Source organism: Mercenaria mercenaria, chromosome 17 (assembly GCF_021730395.1).
Source record: "Mercenaria mercenaria strain notata chromosome 17, MADL_Memer_1, whole genome shotgun sequence".
Taxonomy (NCBI): Eukaryota; Metazoa; Mollusca; class Bivalvia; order Venerida; family Veneridae; genus Mercenaria; species Mercenaria mercenaria.
The window spans coordinates 54,175,499-54,190,983 of NC_069377.1; the positions used below are offsets into that span (position 1 = coordinate 54,175,499).

Consider the following 15,485-nt stretch of genomic DNA (forward strand, 5'->3'; position numbering starts at 1 on the left):
TAAGGCACATGAGAGTCAAAAGACGTTATAACCAGACAGAATATGCACAAAACAGTATTTATGTGGTTCAATAATATAGTAATGTTTGGAAGCTGAGGGTTATTGTTCATTTCTGTACGGAAGGATTACAGGATGTGATGGAACGTCGATACTCATTTGTGACACTGTGCTGGATGTGTATCTTGTACAAGTTAAAAGAATCGGTTTAATAATATATGGACTTTTAACATTCATCAGTGATAACTTTTATTTATGTTTAAATGTGCTTATTTGAAAAACTTGACTCTATAAGCAGGGACTACCTTAGCCTGGAAAATTAGGGAGAAGTGACTTCTCCCTCCTGGGGAAATAGGGAGAAGTTTTGAAATTTTGGGAGAAGTTTGGCAAACGTGCGACAGGACATTGCTTACATGCATTAAATAACAATAATAATGTTTATTCAGTTCCATTTGTAGTATTATCTTTTTATGACATAAATAAAAATGGTGCAATGTTTCAACAATACAGTACATTTTTGCACTGTTTTACTGAAAAATGTTTGACAACTTGACACAACAAATCTTTCCACATATAACCAGTACTTAATATTTCTTGGATTTCTTCCTTCCTAGAGCAGCTTTTCCGCTTTTGTGAGCATTTTGAGTTTAAAAATTTATATTAGTTCCTTCTGTTTGACAAACTACAGAGTTTAAAAAACTCTCAAACTTACAATGAAATGTTATTTGTATTGATCAGTAGATAAAAGACTTAAAAATTAGGGGCAATATTTTTTTAAACTACGTATTTTGACATAAAAAATCTAAAAATTGGTTAAATATATTACCTCCCTTTAACACATTTCAAAATGTACTAAAAGACTTGTCTGCTATTTTTATCAAACAACAAATTTAATAGTTTGTCAAGGGCCTTATATTTAACTTATACCTATGTTTTTAATGAAAGAGAAATGAAGATTAAAATGATTAGTAAGCAGATCCCGATTGAAAAATAAACGTCGGGAGTAACGGGTAGTCTACATTGTGATGGCAATAAAAATTTCGAAACGATTTTTATCCGAAACCATGAATTACTGGATAAGACATCTCCTTATAAAGTACCGAGGGTGTACGTTCGGTTGACCCGAGGTTCCGTGTTCTGACCCGCGAGAAAAACTCGAATTTGACCCACACAAAAAAAAGTGTCCCGTGCGTCGGCTCGATCCGCGATATGCGTCTCGGGTTCTGCTTTGTCAATCAAAATCTCGGTGAATTTCTATTTCAATGTTGTTCGCCGCCACAAACGGAAGTATGACAGTAGGCGGAGCGTCGTATGTAAATTAGCACGCGCCGGCTGATACGTAATAATTAGGTTTGCAATTCGGAAGATAATTATCGCTGTTTTTTACTCAATTATTACTCTTTCAATCTTTAATTATCGTTTACTGCAATCATATTAAATGCAAACAATTAGCAGCTTATCCTGCGGCGTCAAACTGAAATCGAGTGATCATCTTTTGTTGTCCTGGACACGTTTCGCCGCGCGTGCCTTCCAGTGACATCCTGTGTATTGCGTATTGTGTTTACAGACTTTACATAACCGAGATGTATCATCTCGGCACACTTTATTGCCGATTATGTTTTCCTTTCATCCAATTTTAGGGCGACTTTAACTTCGCTTTTCTGGGCGGGAAGGGCGAAGTGAAATATTTTAAAGCGAAGTTATCGCTCAACTTCGCCTAAAACGCAGTCCCTGCTATAAGACATTGTTGCCTAATTTATGATTATGATTACTTTATACCATTTGTAAATCGGATACATGGTGACATTTATGCATAATGTGAAGTGCGTGTATTAAGGAGATACAAATATTCCTGTTTGTCATTTTGAGAATGCTTAGCTTGTTATTTTAAGCCTGTACCATAACTTACTCTAAATAGTTTCTTTTACTTTCCTCTCTTTTAATTGATCTTCTCTCTTCTAATCTTTCTTTTGTCATACTGGCGGAAAATTCTTATGTCTGGGTGCGACTTGGGCATGCCATATTGAGCTGTTAACTGTCAATTACTGAATCTTTCTGCATATTCATGGGTCCCTGACAAGCGCCACCATTCAACGGGGTTGGTGACAATCGTGGGTTCAAAATTTAATTTTTTCTGGTTCTTTTTTCGAGCATATAAGAAGTGGCCAGAGAGCGAAAAGGGCTAGGCATTCTTATAGTTGCTCAACCATTTACATAATTTACATTTATTGTTATTAGGTTTATGTTGCGCCAATTGTGTTATCTTGGTACTAACGGTGTACCAGGCTTGTGGTACTAAAGGAGTACCTAGTTCGTATATGGTACCAGTGGGGTACCTGGTTCTTGTATGGTACCAAAGGGGTACCTGGCTCATATATGGTACCGGTGGGGTACCTGGTTCTTGTATGGTACCAAAGGGGGTACCTGGTTCTACCTGGCTAACCGTACCAAGGGATGGTATGGCATAATGTTTGTGCCATATTTTTAGAGCAACGAGGTTCAAATTCTCTAAGGCATGCCTGGTTTGCTCCCTTTGTGAGGATTTTCAACTTCAATCGCCATTTAACGTTTGAAGTCTTAAGCCACTACGACCGTCTTTCAATCCACGCTTACCTTAAATGAAAAATAAACTTATAGATATAATCAGAAGTGTTTTTATTTTCTTTTAAGCATGAAAGCATAGGTTATATGATTGAACATCAGCCCAGGAATTTAATCCTAGAATAAAAGCCTGATCAAATTACAGTAGTAAAATTGACATAAACTAGAAATGTGTCCATGGGACACAGATGCCCCCACTACATGACATTAAAATGACAATTTTTTCCCAGGCCAGGGGCCAAAAATGACAATTTTTCCCAGGTCAGGGGCCAGAACTCCTACAATACTGAATGAATCCGGATGCGAAACCCCAGGTGCACAACTGCACATGCTGACCAACATTCCTGTAAACTTTGGTGACTCTAGGTCAAATACTTTTGGAGCTACGCACGACACAACATTAAAATGACAATTTTTGCCAGTCAGGGGCCAGAACTCCTACATACTGATGAATCCGGCGAAACCCCAGGTGCACAACTGCACATGCTGACCAACATTCCTGTAAACTTTGGTGACTCTAGGTCAAATACTTTTGGAGCTAGCGACGACACAACATTAAAATGACCATTTTTTTGCTAAGTCAGGGGCCATAACTCCTACATGACTGGATGAATCCGGACTCGAAACCCTAGGTGCACAACTACACATGCTGACCAACATGCCTGTAAAGTTTTGTGACTCTAGGTCATATACTTTTGGAGCTAGGCGCGACACAACATTAAAATGACCAATTTTTATAAAGTCAGGGGCCATAACTTCTACATGACTGAATGAATCCGGACGTGAAACCCCAGGTGCACAACTACACATGCTGACCAACATTCCTGTAAAGTTTTGTGACTCTACGTCATATACTTTCAGAGCTACGCGCAACACAACATTAAAATGACCAATTTTTACAAAGTCAGGGGCCATAACTTCTACATGACTGAATGAATCCAGACGCGAAACCCCAGGAGCACAACTACACATACTGACCAACATTCCTGTAAAGTTTTGTGACTCTACGTCAAATACTTTCAGAGCTATGGGTGACACAACATTTTCGGACGGACGGAAGGACGGACGGACAAGAGCAAATCTATATGCCCCCCCTGAAGTGGTGGGGGCATAAAAATGCAAAAACTGTCTTTATTGCTGACTACATGGTACCATAAAGCTAAAAGACATGATTCCTTGCAGCAACAAACCTCTAAATTAACAGTCTACATATGTAGGTCAAAACTAACCTGCCTACCCAGTCTGATGTTCTAATGTAGAAGCATTCTTCAATTATCAGTTGGAGGCAGCTATTCATTGTGAAACTAACCAAAGTTGCAAATGTACTTTTTATCTGCCTTTTCTTTCTGGTTTCCAACTTTTTTGAAAACCATTATTTTAAAAGCGTCTCTAAATAATCTAAACATGCACAATTTGAATGGTGCTGTATATGAATCATGAATGAAAATGTGAGGAAAAATCTCAACAGCAGATTTTAAGCTTAAGATGAGCATGATTTTGGCCTCTGACCTATGATATTGATAGAACCATCTGTTTTGGTCCAAGCTGTCTACCAAGTTTGAGGTTCCTGAGTCAAAGTATTTTTCAGTTGGCAGTGGCTACAGAACCAGAATTGGTTCCCTAGACAGCAAATTTATTCGTCCGGAACCGGTTCTTTAGCCAAAGTACTGTGCATAGGCTAGGGCACCGGAATTTTATTTCTATGCATAAAGCTGCCGAAATTCACTTTGTTTCTTTTGGTTAGTATCATGCATGTTATTATCTTAATTAATGTTACCATACCCATTCATTTATCTGTGTTTACAGTGTCTTCAAAAGTGTACTCGCCGCATACTGTCCGCCATATTGGAATGATAAAATAAGCTTGTACGAATGAATGTGGAAATCGTCGGCATTGGAGCAAGCCGAAATAAACTTGAAAATGAAACTTAAAAGCTACAATACAATAAAAAAAACAACAAAATAAATTAAGTAATTTCTGTTTATTAGTACTGATCAATATCTTTTCATTCTGCTATAAATCACTTGCAAACTTTAATCCAATAAAAAAACTGTTGAACATGAAATGCGGAGTGTTACAAACCGGTATTTTTAAGGTGATCAAAGAATCCGCTTGAAGCTTTAATGGCAATTAAATTATTGTGTACATATGTAAACATGTAATGACGCAAATACACATCAATACTATTTTATATTTAAATAATTTAAACATAGAAAATGTTTAAAGCAAATAACATTTAAAAACGGCAAAGTAGTTTTCATGCATTCATTCATACTAGTTTATATACCGGTAATTCCAATATGCCGGACACGGTATGTGGCGAGTACACTTTTGGAGACAGTAAACGCAGATAAATGCAAGGGCATGGTAAAATTAATTAAGATAATAATATGCATGATACTTACCAAGAAACAAAGTGGATTTCAGCAACATTATGCACAGAAATAAAATTCCGATTCCCTAGCCTATGCACGGTAGTTTGTCTAGAGAACCGGTTCTGGACGAATAAATTCACTGTCTAGGGAACCTATTCCAGTTCTCTAGCCACTGCCTTTTCAGTTACCAACTAGATAATAATTTGCATATCAAGATAACCATGACCCTGATCTTTGACAGACCATCCTCAAAATCAACAAGGGTCAACTGCTGGTCATGGCTGACCTGCCTATGAAGCTGAGATTCTTGAGGTAAACCATTCTTGAGTTATTGAACAAAAACCAATATCCAGCTTAAAGTCACCGAAGACCCTGACCTTTGGGCAATCAACCTTAAAATCAACAAATTAGAGTCATCTGCCAGATCAACCAGTCTACCAAGTTTAAGGTTCCTGCATTCTTCAGTTATCAATCAGACACCACTTTTCAGCACAGTCACTGTAGGGTTCATCTGCTGGTCACAACTTACATGCATACCAAATTTGAGGCTCCTGTCACAAAACATACTTCAGTTATTGATCAGAAACCAAGGGGATGGATGGAAAGACAAACAGTCAAATTACAATATGCTGCCCTAACATGCATTTTTACTTTCCATATCCTACTATTTGCAGTCGTGAATTATGCTCTCTAGTTTACCTTAAGTTTACAAAATATAAGATTTCAATCATAATGTAACCATTAGAATTTCTCATCAACATCGTAACAATATTAGTAGTGTGCATTCTGGGTGTTATCTGCTGCAAGAAATATTTGCAGCTTTGAAAAGTGTCTTAATAAGTTTGTACTGAAAAGATGATTTTGATATAATGTTGTAATGTGTCAAATGGTCTAATGATGCATCTAGTGTGATGTGCTGTGTGTTGTGTGCTTGTCACCTTCCCTTTTCAGCCTCTGCTGCTGGCTAGCCCTTTCGACAAAAAGGAAGCCGAGTGCGTAAGTCTTCCCTGCCAGTACAGAGCCTCTCTGTAGACAAGCCCTATGCAGCGCCTTCTCGTGGCGACACACAGATACTGAGCACCCTGCGGCCTCAGGCAGAACTGTATAGGACTTGGATGTCTGCCCCAAGACATGCGGCATGCAAGGCCCACCAGTGTGTGGATATGTCCTGCTGCCCATGAACAGATCCCCTGTGATTCCAGGGTAGGACTTTTGGCTGGAATCTAAGGGAGAGGTAACCCCGACATAAAACCTAGAGAGCTTAAGACAGATGTACCAGGCCAGTTGGTGCTCTCTAACAAACCATGGTACAATGCGCTTACTACACCATGACTACACAATCACATAGGTGAACGCCAAGAAGAAGAAGAAGATATAATGTTGTTTTTTTAATGCATTTAATGTTTTGTCAACTGAATATAGGGAATTGTGACCATCTTTCTGGGTCAAAAGCCAGATACTTATCAGCTGGGTACAAATTCTGACTCTGATTATTGGAAAATAATAATCCCTGCTTCAATAATAAAATATTCTTCATATAAAATGAGTCTGCCCTTACAGTTTGGATCATGCTTTTGTTATTCATGATAGCTTCTTTCTCCTGTTCAAGTTTTGCTTGTTCTGCATCTGCCTCGCTCCCTTCTCCTTCCTCCTCATCTTCATCATCACCTTCAGAATCACTGATTATCTCCCCTGAAGAAAGAAAATAAGCAATTATCTCAAAGCAACAGAGAAAATGTGACACCAGATCAATTATCTCTTGAGACTCCTGAACACAGAAAATTAAACCTGTCTAGAAATACCCCTTGTTTAAAGAAAACCTGTTCAGTTGTCTCTCTTGGATCGTGATTATTGAAAGTGGCATCATTTATTTTACAGCAAAATGAATCATATAACTGAATAAATGAAATCATGCAAAATTTACAATGTCATAATAAAACTCAAATACAACTGGATTTTTTTTTTTATTTTAGCATGTATTTTTTTCATTATTTCTAGTGTGTTTACTTAATAAAGACATTATTGCTTAAAGTATTTACATTTTTAGTTTTTAGATATTTTTAGATACTGGATAATTCCTACCATTTTCATTTCTTCTTGCATGCTTCCTCCTTACCTTCTTCTTTGGCCCTCCCTTTCCGGCCAAATCTGCTTTCAGTCTTAAATGAGAAACCATACTGCATATTAGCAATCTAGAGACATACTGCGACCTGATTTTGGAAATAATGCTTGAAAGATCTTTACAAATTAATAGATGTTACTCCGTTAAACTGACAAATGCAATAAATAGAAACAACTATAACCATATTAATTTCAAGTAGATCATGTGACAGGTCAGCCAAAATATAATGAGAAGTCATAAAATATTAACATGTACATTCTTAAACAGAAGTATAATTTCTTTACTAAAAATTGCTTGATATGACCTCAGTAAATATATAGAGATTGGTTGGATTTTTTGTTGGTTCCACGTTATAGTAACAATATATCAGGTCAAATGGCAATTTTGTAGCTTTAGTAGTTGAGAAAACCCGCGTGCCCAAGGCACCACTTCAGACACAGGCTGGAACCTAGGTAGAATGATCACCCTTCTGCCTGCCATCCGGAGCCTACCATCTGGATGTCTTCTTCACTTGAACAACAGTCAAATGCACATAGGTGAGTGTTAAGTTATCTAAAGTCAATCATAAAGACACAGGGGTTATCTTCAAAGACTTATGCATGAGAAAGGGAGACAACTCACCTTGCAATTTCCTCTTGGAATTCTCTCAACATGGCATCTTTAGGATCTTCATTGATCTTTGGCTTATTCTTGATATTCTTTGCTCTGTTTGCATACCTGTAACACATAAAAGGAGCACTTATAACTGAATACTTTTGTTTGAACAACTTTTCCAACATATTATAAATAGCAAGCATTTGTTCTAAATATATCTGAACTTTAATAATTACTTTCTAGTTCTCTAAAAGTACTGTGAAATCTATATCATCTGTAACCCAACAAGCAAATGAAAGTTAAGCTTATTTCATCTTCAAAATCTGTAACTCCTGAACACATTTCCCAATAAAATAGCCATTTTCATGGAATTTTCTGTCCACAAAAATGATTACTTTAACAGTAAGTGTCAATTCCCCACTGAAAATAAACATTGCTATACACACAATTCTGAAGTCATGTCAAGTTATATAGCCAGTTTGCCACTATTAGAGTACCTGAAAATTCCCAAACAGTCTCTACCTGAATATTCAATATTAAAAACATTTGAAAAAGCTACTCAGAAACTGGTGCTCAAATCAACCCTCTCCTAAAATTGAAACAAGTGCGCTAGACTGGTGAACACATTGTCACCTTCCTAAACATCGGGATAGAACAGAACTAGATACCTGAGAGTGCTCACAGTTTCATCAAAGTTATAATCAGCAGGTCCTATATTAGCTACCATAACTGTCTTTGCATTTCCACCCAGAGAATCTGTAAATATACATGTACATCAAAAACACTAATTCATTATTTGCTGCAACAAAAAAAAGTTCCAGCATTACACTATAAAGCTGCAAAAGCAAGTTTTAGTTTTTTTCTTCTTGTATGGTTAAGTCACCTCAGCATAATAAAGGTCATATGGAGACTTTTCCAGCTTTTGCTGGTATATGAAGATTTCAGGTGTCCTGAGTATTTTTAAATGGTTCAGGCATGGGAAGGCATCTGGGTAGAGCCACTGACATTTCGAAATCCAGGTGGATGGCTTTCTGATATTAAGAATTGTATACCAAATTTGAGGTTTTGAAGTGAGGAGCAAATGATCTGAAGTCAGCAACCTTAACCACTCGGCCACAGAGGCCCCTTTAATACATCTGTACAAATATGTCAGTTTCATACTGTGTAAAATTAACTTGTTACCAACTTTCATTGACTGAACTTTAATCAGAAACAAACAACTAGATGCCCACGGGCAACATGTTGAGCCCGCCAGCCATCAAAAGGACTGGGAGTTGCACAAGACACTCCCTGTCTCATTGAGGCAAACATTTATGCCAAATAAAAAAGAGATTGCAAAAACTTACAATATAAGTTATTTAAAGTAACAACAAAAGGATGTAAATCTTAAAAAAATTAAAAACAAAGAGCTGCGTTCAATAAACGCTTGATGCCCCCGGTGGCATTCTTGTCGATACAAAGCAACCTAAGTCCAAAACGAGGTCAAGGTCAAACTGAGGTCAGGTGATGTTTGAAGATGAGGAATGGTCACAGGTTACATCTGTATTAGTATCAATTCATTCTTATAAGTGGTATTAATGCCAGACGAAACAGTCCCATTTGGTTAACCAAGAGATGGCCCATATAAAGCAACCTAAGTCCAAAATGAGGTCAAGGTCAAGGTCAAACTGAGGTCAGGTGATGTTTGAAGATGAGGAATGGTCACAGGTTACATCTGTATTAGTATGAATTCATTCTTGTAAGCGGTATTGATGCTAGACGAAACGGTCCCATTTGGTTAACCAAGAGATGGCCCATATAAAGCAACCTAAGTCCAAAATGAGGTCAAGGTCAAGGTCAAACTGAGGTCAGGTGATGTCTGAAGATGAGGAATGGTCACAGGTTACATCTGCATTAGTATCAAGTCATTCTAGTGAGGGGTATTGATGCTAGACGAAACGGTCCCATTTGGTTAACCTCGTATGGACGGACGGACATGACGATCACTATATGCCTCCCGCATCAGTAGATGCCAGGGGCATAAAAATTCTAAGTCCAAACAAAAATCCTCACCAGCAGAGATAGGTCAAAATTCACCTGAAAATTGGATGTAACATGCATGTTGTACTACAGAAAAGTGGTCTTGATTTTTCCCTACGACCAGTAATAAAAAAGTTACGAATATAAGCTATTTATAGTAACAAGAAAGGGAAGTAATTCTAATATCTTGCGCATGATACTCCGTCTCATGATGATGAACAACTGTGCCAAGTTACATCAAAATCCCTCTATGCATCAAAAAGAAATGCTCCAGACAAAGTCATTCTTATATCTGACTTTTGACCTCTAAGTGTGACCTTGACCTTAGACCTAGGGACCTGGTTCTTGCGCATGACACTCCGCCTCATGGTGATGAACATTTGTGCCAAGCAACATCAAAATCCCTGCATGCATGAAGAAGAAATGCTGCAGACAAAGTTGTCATTCTTGTATCCTTTGACCTCTAAGTGTGACCTTGACCTTAGACCAAGGCACCTGGTTCTTGCGCACAACACTCCGTCTTATGATGGTGAACAACAATTGTGCCAAGTTACATCAAAATCCCTCCATGCATGAAGAAGAAATGCTCCGGACAAAGTCATTTTTGAATTTGACCTTTGACCTGTAATTGTGACATTGACCTTTGAGATAGGAACTGGGGTTTGCGCAAGACACTCCGTCTCACTGAGGTTAACATTCATGCCAAATATAAACAAGATTGCTCCATGCATGTCAAAGTTATGGTCCGGACAAACAAATCCGGACGGACGGACGCACGCACACGCACACATACACAAGCACGCACATACACTGAACAGCCGTTGGACAACTATGTCTTCACATCCGCAAGCAGGCTCGACAAAAAGTAAATGCAGAACTTTACCTTGCAATAATCTGGTAAGTTTTGAATCTCTGTAAGGTATGTGTGTACTTTTCCCATCAACAAGCGCCGAGATCACATTACCCAAGGGTGACAGAGATAAACCAATTTTTGTAGCTTCTTTTAATCTCTGACCCTAGAAAAAATCAAGCACATTTTATATAATGTGCATAGTAAAGATATAACATTGATTTCTTTTTAAAAAAAGACTGCTTCAGATTATATAACCAAAAGCCTCCACACATAATTCATATACATCATTGTACATCATTCAAAAATGGAAAATTGAAAAAGAAAAAGGTTTTAATTCATTCAAAAATGGAAAATTGAAAAAGAAAAAGGTTTTAATTAACTTTTATTCTCAGAAATGATATCAGCTTTATCTTTACCTCCGATTTAGTTTTTCCCTGTCTCTCACTACCTGCCATATCAACAAGATTGAGACGTCCGACTCTGATGTGATTTTCTTCATCCTCACCCATCTACAAGGAAAGCAAGAAAGGTAAATTAGTTAAAGTGTTATATACATCGCAGCTTATTAAATTTAAGTAATACAAAAAAATAGCTCCTTAACTAATTATAGTTAGCCTGTTGACTAAGTATCATTTATACTGCCCATCTGGATTCTAGAAACGAAACAACAATTTCCAAGATTCAATCTTTAGTTTGTCTAGTCGAAACTAATATTCTGACACTGTCACATTTCCTGCCTAAAATACATAAAACAAGAGGACCATGATGGTCCTGAATCGCTCACCTCTTCCCACATGATCCAGTTTTGAGTATGACATCGTTTTTTTCTATTATTTGACATAGTGACCTAGTTTTTGAGCTCATGTGACCCAGTTTTGAACTTGACCTAGATATTATCAAGATAAAAATTCTGACCAATTTTCATAAAGATCCATTGAAAAATATGGTCTCTAGAGAGGTCACAAGGTTTTTCTATTATTTGACCTATTGACCTAGTTTTTTAAGGCACGTGACCCAGTTTCAAACCTGACCTAGATATCATCAAGGTGAACATTCTGACCAATTTTCATGAAGATCCATTCAAGGGTATGGCCTCTACAGAGGTCACAAGGTTTTTCTATTTCAAGACCTACTGACCTAGTTTTTGATCGCAGTTGACCCAGTTTCAAACTTGACCTAAATATCATCAAGATGAACATTCAGACCAACTTTCATGAAGATTCATTGAAAAATATGGCCTTTAGAGAGGTCACAAGGTTTTTTCATTATTTGACCTACTGACCTACTTTTTGATGGCACGTGACCCACTTTCGAACTTGACCTAGATACCATCAAGATGAACATTCTGACCAAATTTTATGGAGATCCATTCACAAGTATGGCCTCTAGAGAGGTCACAAGGTTTTTCTATTTTTAGATCTACTGACCTAGTTTTTGACCGCACATGACCCTGTTTCGAACTTGACCTATATATCATCAAGATGAACATTCAGACCAACTTTCATGAAGATTCATTGAAAAATATGGCCTTTAGAGAGGTCACAAGGTTTTTTCATTATTTGACCTACTGACCTAGTTTTTGATGGCACCTGACCCACTTTCGAACTTGACCTAGATATCATCAAGATGAACATTCAGACCAACTTTCATAAAGATCCCATGGAAAATATGGCCTCAAGAGAGGTCACAAGGTTTTAGTATTATTTGACCTACTGACCTAGTTTTTGATGGCACGTGACCCACTTTCGAACCTGACCTAGATATCATCAAGATGAACATTCAGACCAACTTTCATACAGATCCCATGAAAAATATGGCCTTTAGAGAGGTCACAAGGTTTTTCTATTATTTGACCTACTGACCTAGTTTTTGATGGCACGTGACCCAGTTTCGAACTTGACCTAGATATCATCCAGATGAACGTTCTGACCAATTTTCATGAAGATTTTGTGAAATATATGGCCTCTAGAAAGGTCACAAGGTTTTTCTATTTTAAGACCTACTGACCTAGTTTTTGATCGCACGTGACCCAGTTTTTAACTTGATCTAGACATCATCAAGTCGAACATTCAGATCAACTTTCATACAGATCCCATGAAAAATATGGCCTTTAGAGAGGTCACAAGGCTTTTCTATTATTTGACCTACTGACCTAGTTTTTGATGGCACGTGACCCAGTTTCGAACTTGACCTAGATATCATCAAGATGAACGTTCTGACCAATTTTCATGAAGATCTTGTGAAATATATGGCCTCTAGAGAGGCCACAAGGTTTTCCTATTTTTAGACCTACTGACCTAGTTTTTGAAGGCACGTGACCCAGTTTCGAACCTGACCTAGAATTTACCAAGATGAACATTCTGACCCATTTTCATAAAGATCCCACGAAAAATGTGACGTCTAGAGATGTCAAAAGCAAAAGTTTACGGATGCATGGACAGACGCCGGACGCTGCGAGATCACAAAAGCTCACCTTGTCACTTTGTGACAGGTGAGCTAAAAAATGGCTGGAATACTATCTATAAGATTCATTTTCTTGTGAAAGTTTAACATCACACCAACACAACTATAGGTCACATTGTGACTTTCCAGCTTTTGAAGGTGGAGGAAGACCCCAGTTTCCCCTCTGCACAATATTTCTGGCATGGGCAGAAATCTATATACAACCAATGACCACAAATGAAAGAATTTGATGTCTAAAGTAAGGTTTCAGACCCACAGTGGTAAGGGACAAGCATTTCAAAGCCAGCAATTTTAATCATTAGTCCCAGAGGCCCAATGGGCTTTAAAGAAATGATACAGTAAATTACACTACATAATAATGAAGCCCAATCACACTGATACAACATCTAGGTAAGCATGTTATCAAGTTTTATAAAGAGCAGACATTCTTACCTCACTACACTCTATGTTGATGATAAAGATGGCATGACTTCTAGAGCTATGCTCATTCATGTCTGTAGCTCTGTAAAATATACATGATTACATCAAAATACTGAAAAATCATTATCATATTGTGGATGGACTAATTTTTGTGGAATTAGGGGCTGCCTCAATCTATGAAATTATATCAACAATACAATCCCATGTATTATATTTTTAAAAATCTAAATAAATAATTTAATGTCCACATAAACTTGTTGTTTCAGCCCATTCCTTAAATGTTTTAAATGATTTCACAGTATAATTTTCAAAGATATCAATAGTTTAACATGAAATGAATCTGATATTTTCAACCTATAAACAAAATGTATATGGTACAGCAATAAAAGATCAGATATTAAAACCCCATCTTACCCGACAGATCTGTTCTGATTACCAACATTCATCACATGCTCGATTTCTCTCACACTTTTGGTTACAAATGAAGACAAGTCCTATAAAACACAAAACATGCTTAAAATGTCTTCACAGCTTATCTGCTAATTCAAGTTCATCTTACAGAAATGCTGGTAAACTCTAAAATATATTTTTCTTACTTAATGTATAAAATGTTAAAAAAAAAAATTCTTTATTCAGAATTCATGTTTTAATTACAACAAGAGAGCAACTAGAAGATACTTTTGTAGAAAAGCGCATGTTTCCCCCACTGCATAGTCGAATAGGCAAGAAGTCAATAGGGGACAGGAGCGAAAGTCAAAGAGACACCGATGGTTAGCAGCAATAGGGATCATCTGGTTGGCATGTCCAATCCTCCCACTAAATTTCAACATTTAGAGCCTAGTGGTTCTCAAGTTATGAACTGGAAACGGTTTTCCATGTTCAGATCCCTGTGGCCTTGACCTTTCATCAAATGACCCCAAGTCAGTTAGGGTCATCTTCTCTGCATGTCCAATCATCCTAATAAGTTGAAACATTCTGAGTCAAGTGGTTCTCAAGTTATTGATTGGAAAGAGTTTTCTATGTTCAGCCCACTGTAACCTTGATCTTTGATGGAGTGACACCAAAACATTAGGGGTCGTCTGCTCTATAAGTTTTTTTACCCTATGAAGTTTGAAGGTTCTAGGCCAAATGGTTCTCAAGTTACTGACCGTAAATGGATTTCAGTGTTGTCTGCTGTGACCTTGACCTTAAACAGAGTGACCCCAAAATCAATAGGGGTAATCTACTCTGCATGTCTAATCATCCTATTAAGTTTCAACGTTCTTGGTAAAGTGTTTCTCAAGTTATTGATCAGAAATGGTTTTCCATGTTCAGGCCCCTGTGACTTTGACCTTGAACAAAGTGATCCCAAAACCAATAGGGGTCATCTACTCTGCATGTCCAACCATCCTACGAAGTTTCAACATTCTGGGTGAAGTGGTTCTCAAGTTATTGACTGGAAATGGTTTTCCATGTCCAGGTCCCTGTGACCTTGACCTTGAACAGAGTGACCACAAAACCAATAGGGGTAATCTACTCTGCTTGTCAAATCATCATGCGAAGTTTCAACATTCTGAGTGAAGTGGTTCTCAGTTATTGATTGGAAATGGATTTCCATGTTCAGGTCCCTGTGACCTTGACCTTTGATGGAGTGAATCCAAAAGCGACACGGGTTGTCTATTCCGCTCTATAAAATCTGAAGATGCTTGGTCAAATGGTTCTCCAGTTATTGATCGAAAATCAAGTGTGACAGATGGACAGGGCATAAAACAAAATGTCTCCTCCATAATGATGGCCCTGTATCACTCACCTGATCCAGTTTTTACCTCACTTTTCCAGGCTGTCAACCAGGTCTTCTCCAAAATATAGGAAGAATATAGGAATATTTTCACAACAAATATAGGAGTTTTTGGATAGTTTTGAGGCAAAATATAGGAGTTTTCAACAACATATATTTTCATTTACTGGTACATATACTATCAACTCTTACCTGTACACTTACTGTCTTACTGTTTCTACATTAATCAATGTCTAGAATGTCTACCATTCTCTTCAACAGCA

General features: G+C 37.5%; 2 protein-coding genes across 2 annotated transcripts in view; both read right to left on the reverse strand.

Annotated features, from left to right (window-relative positions):
• The window catches only part of LOC123536325 (kinesin-II 95 kDa subunit-like), a 133,756-nt gene that overhangs the window by 14,473 nt on the left and 103,798 nt on the right, over window positions 1-15,485 (reverse strand). The window lies entirely within an intron of this gene.
• LOC123536327 (kinesin-II 95 kDa subunit-like) overlaps window positions 1-15,485 on the reverse strand; it is a 68,627-nt gene that overhangs the window by 12,080 nt on the left and 41,062 nt on the right. Inside the window, 8 exon segments of the mRNA XM_045319434.2 lie at window positions 6,533-6,666; window positions 7,057-7,133; window positions 7,718-7,813; window positions 8,359-8,446; window positions 10,593-10,725; window positions 10,979-11,071; window positions 13,458-13,527; window positions 13,860-13,939. Of these exon segments, the coding sequence (XP_045175369.2) occupies window positions 6,533-6,666; window positions 7,057-7,133; window positions 7,718-7,813; window positions 8,359-8,446; window positions 10,593-10,725; window positions 10,979-11,071; window positions 13,458-13,527; window positions 13,860-13,939 (771 nt within the window).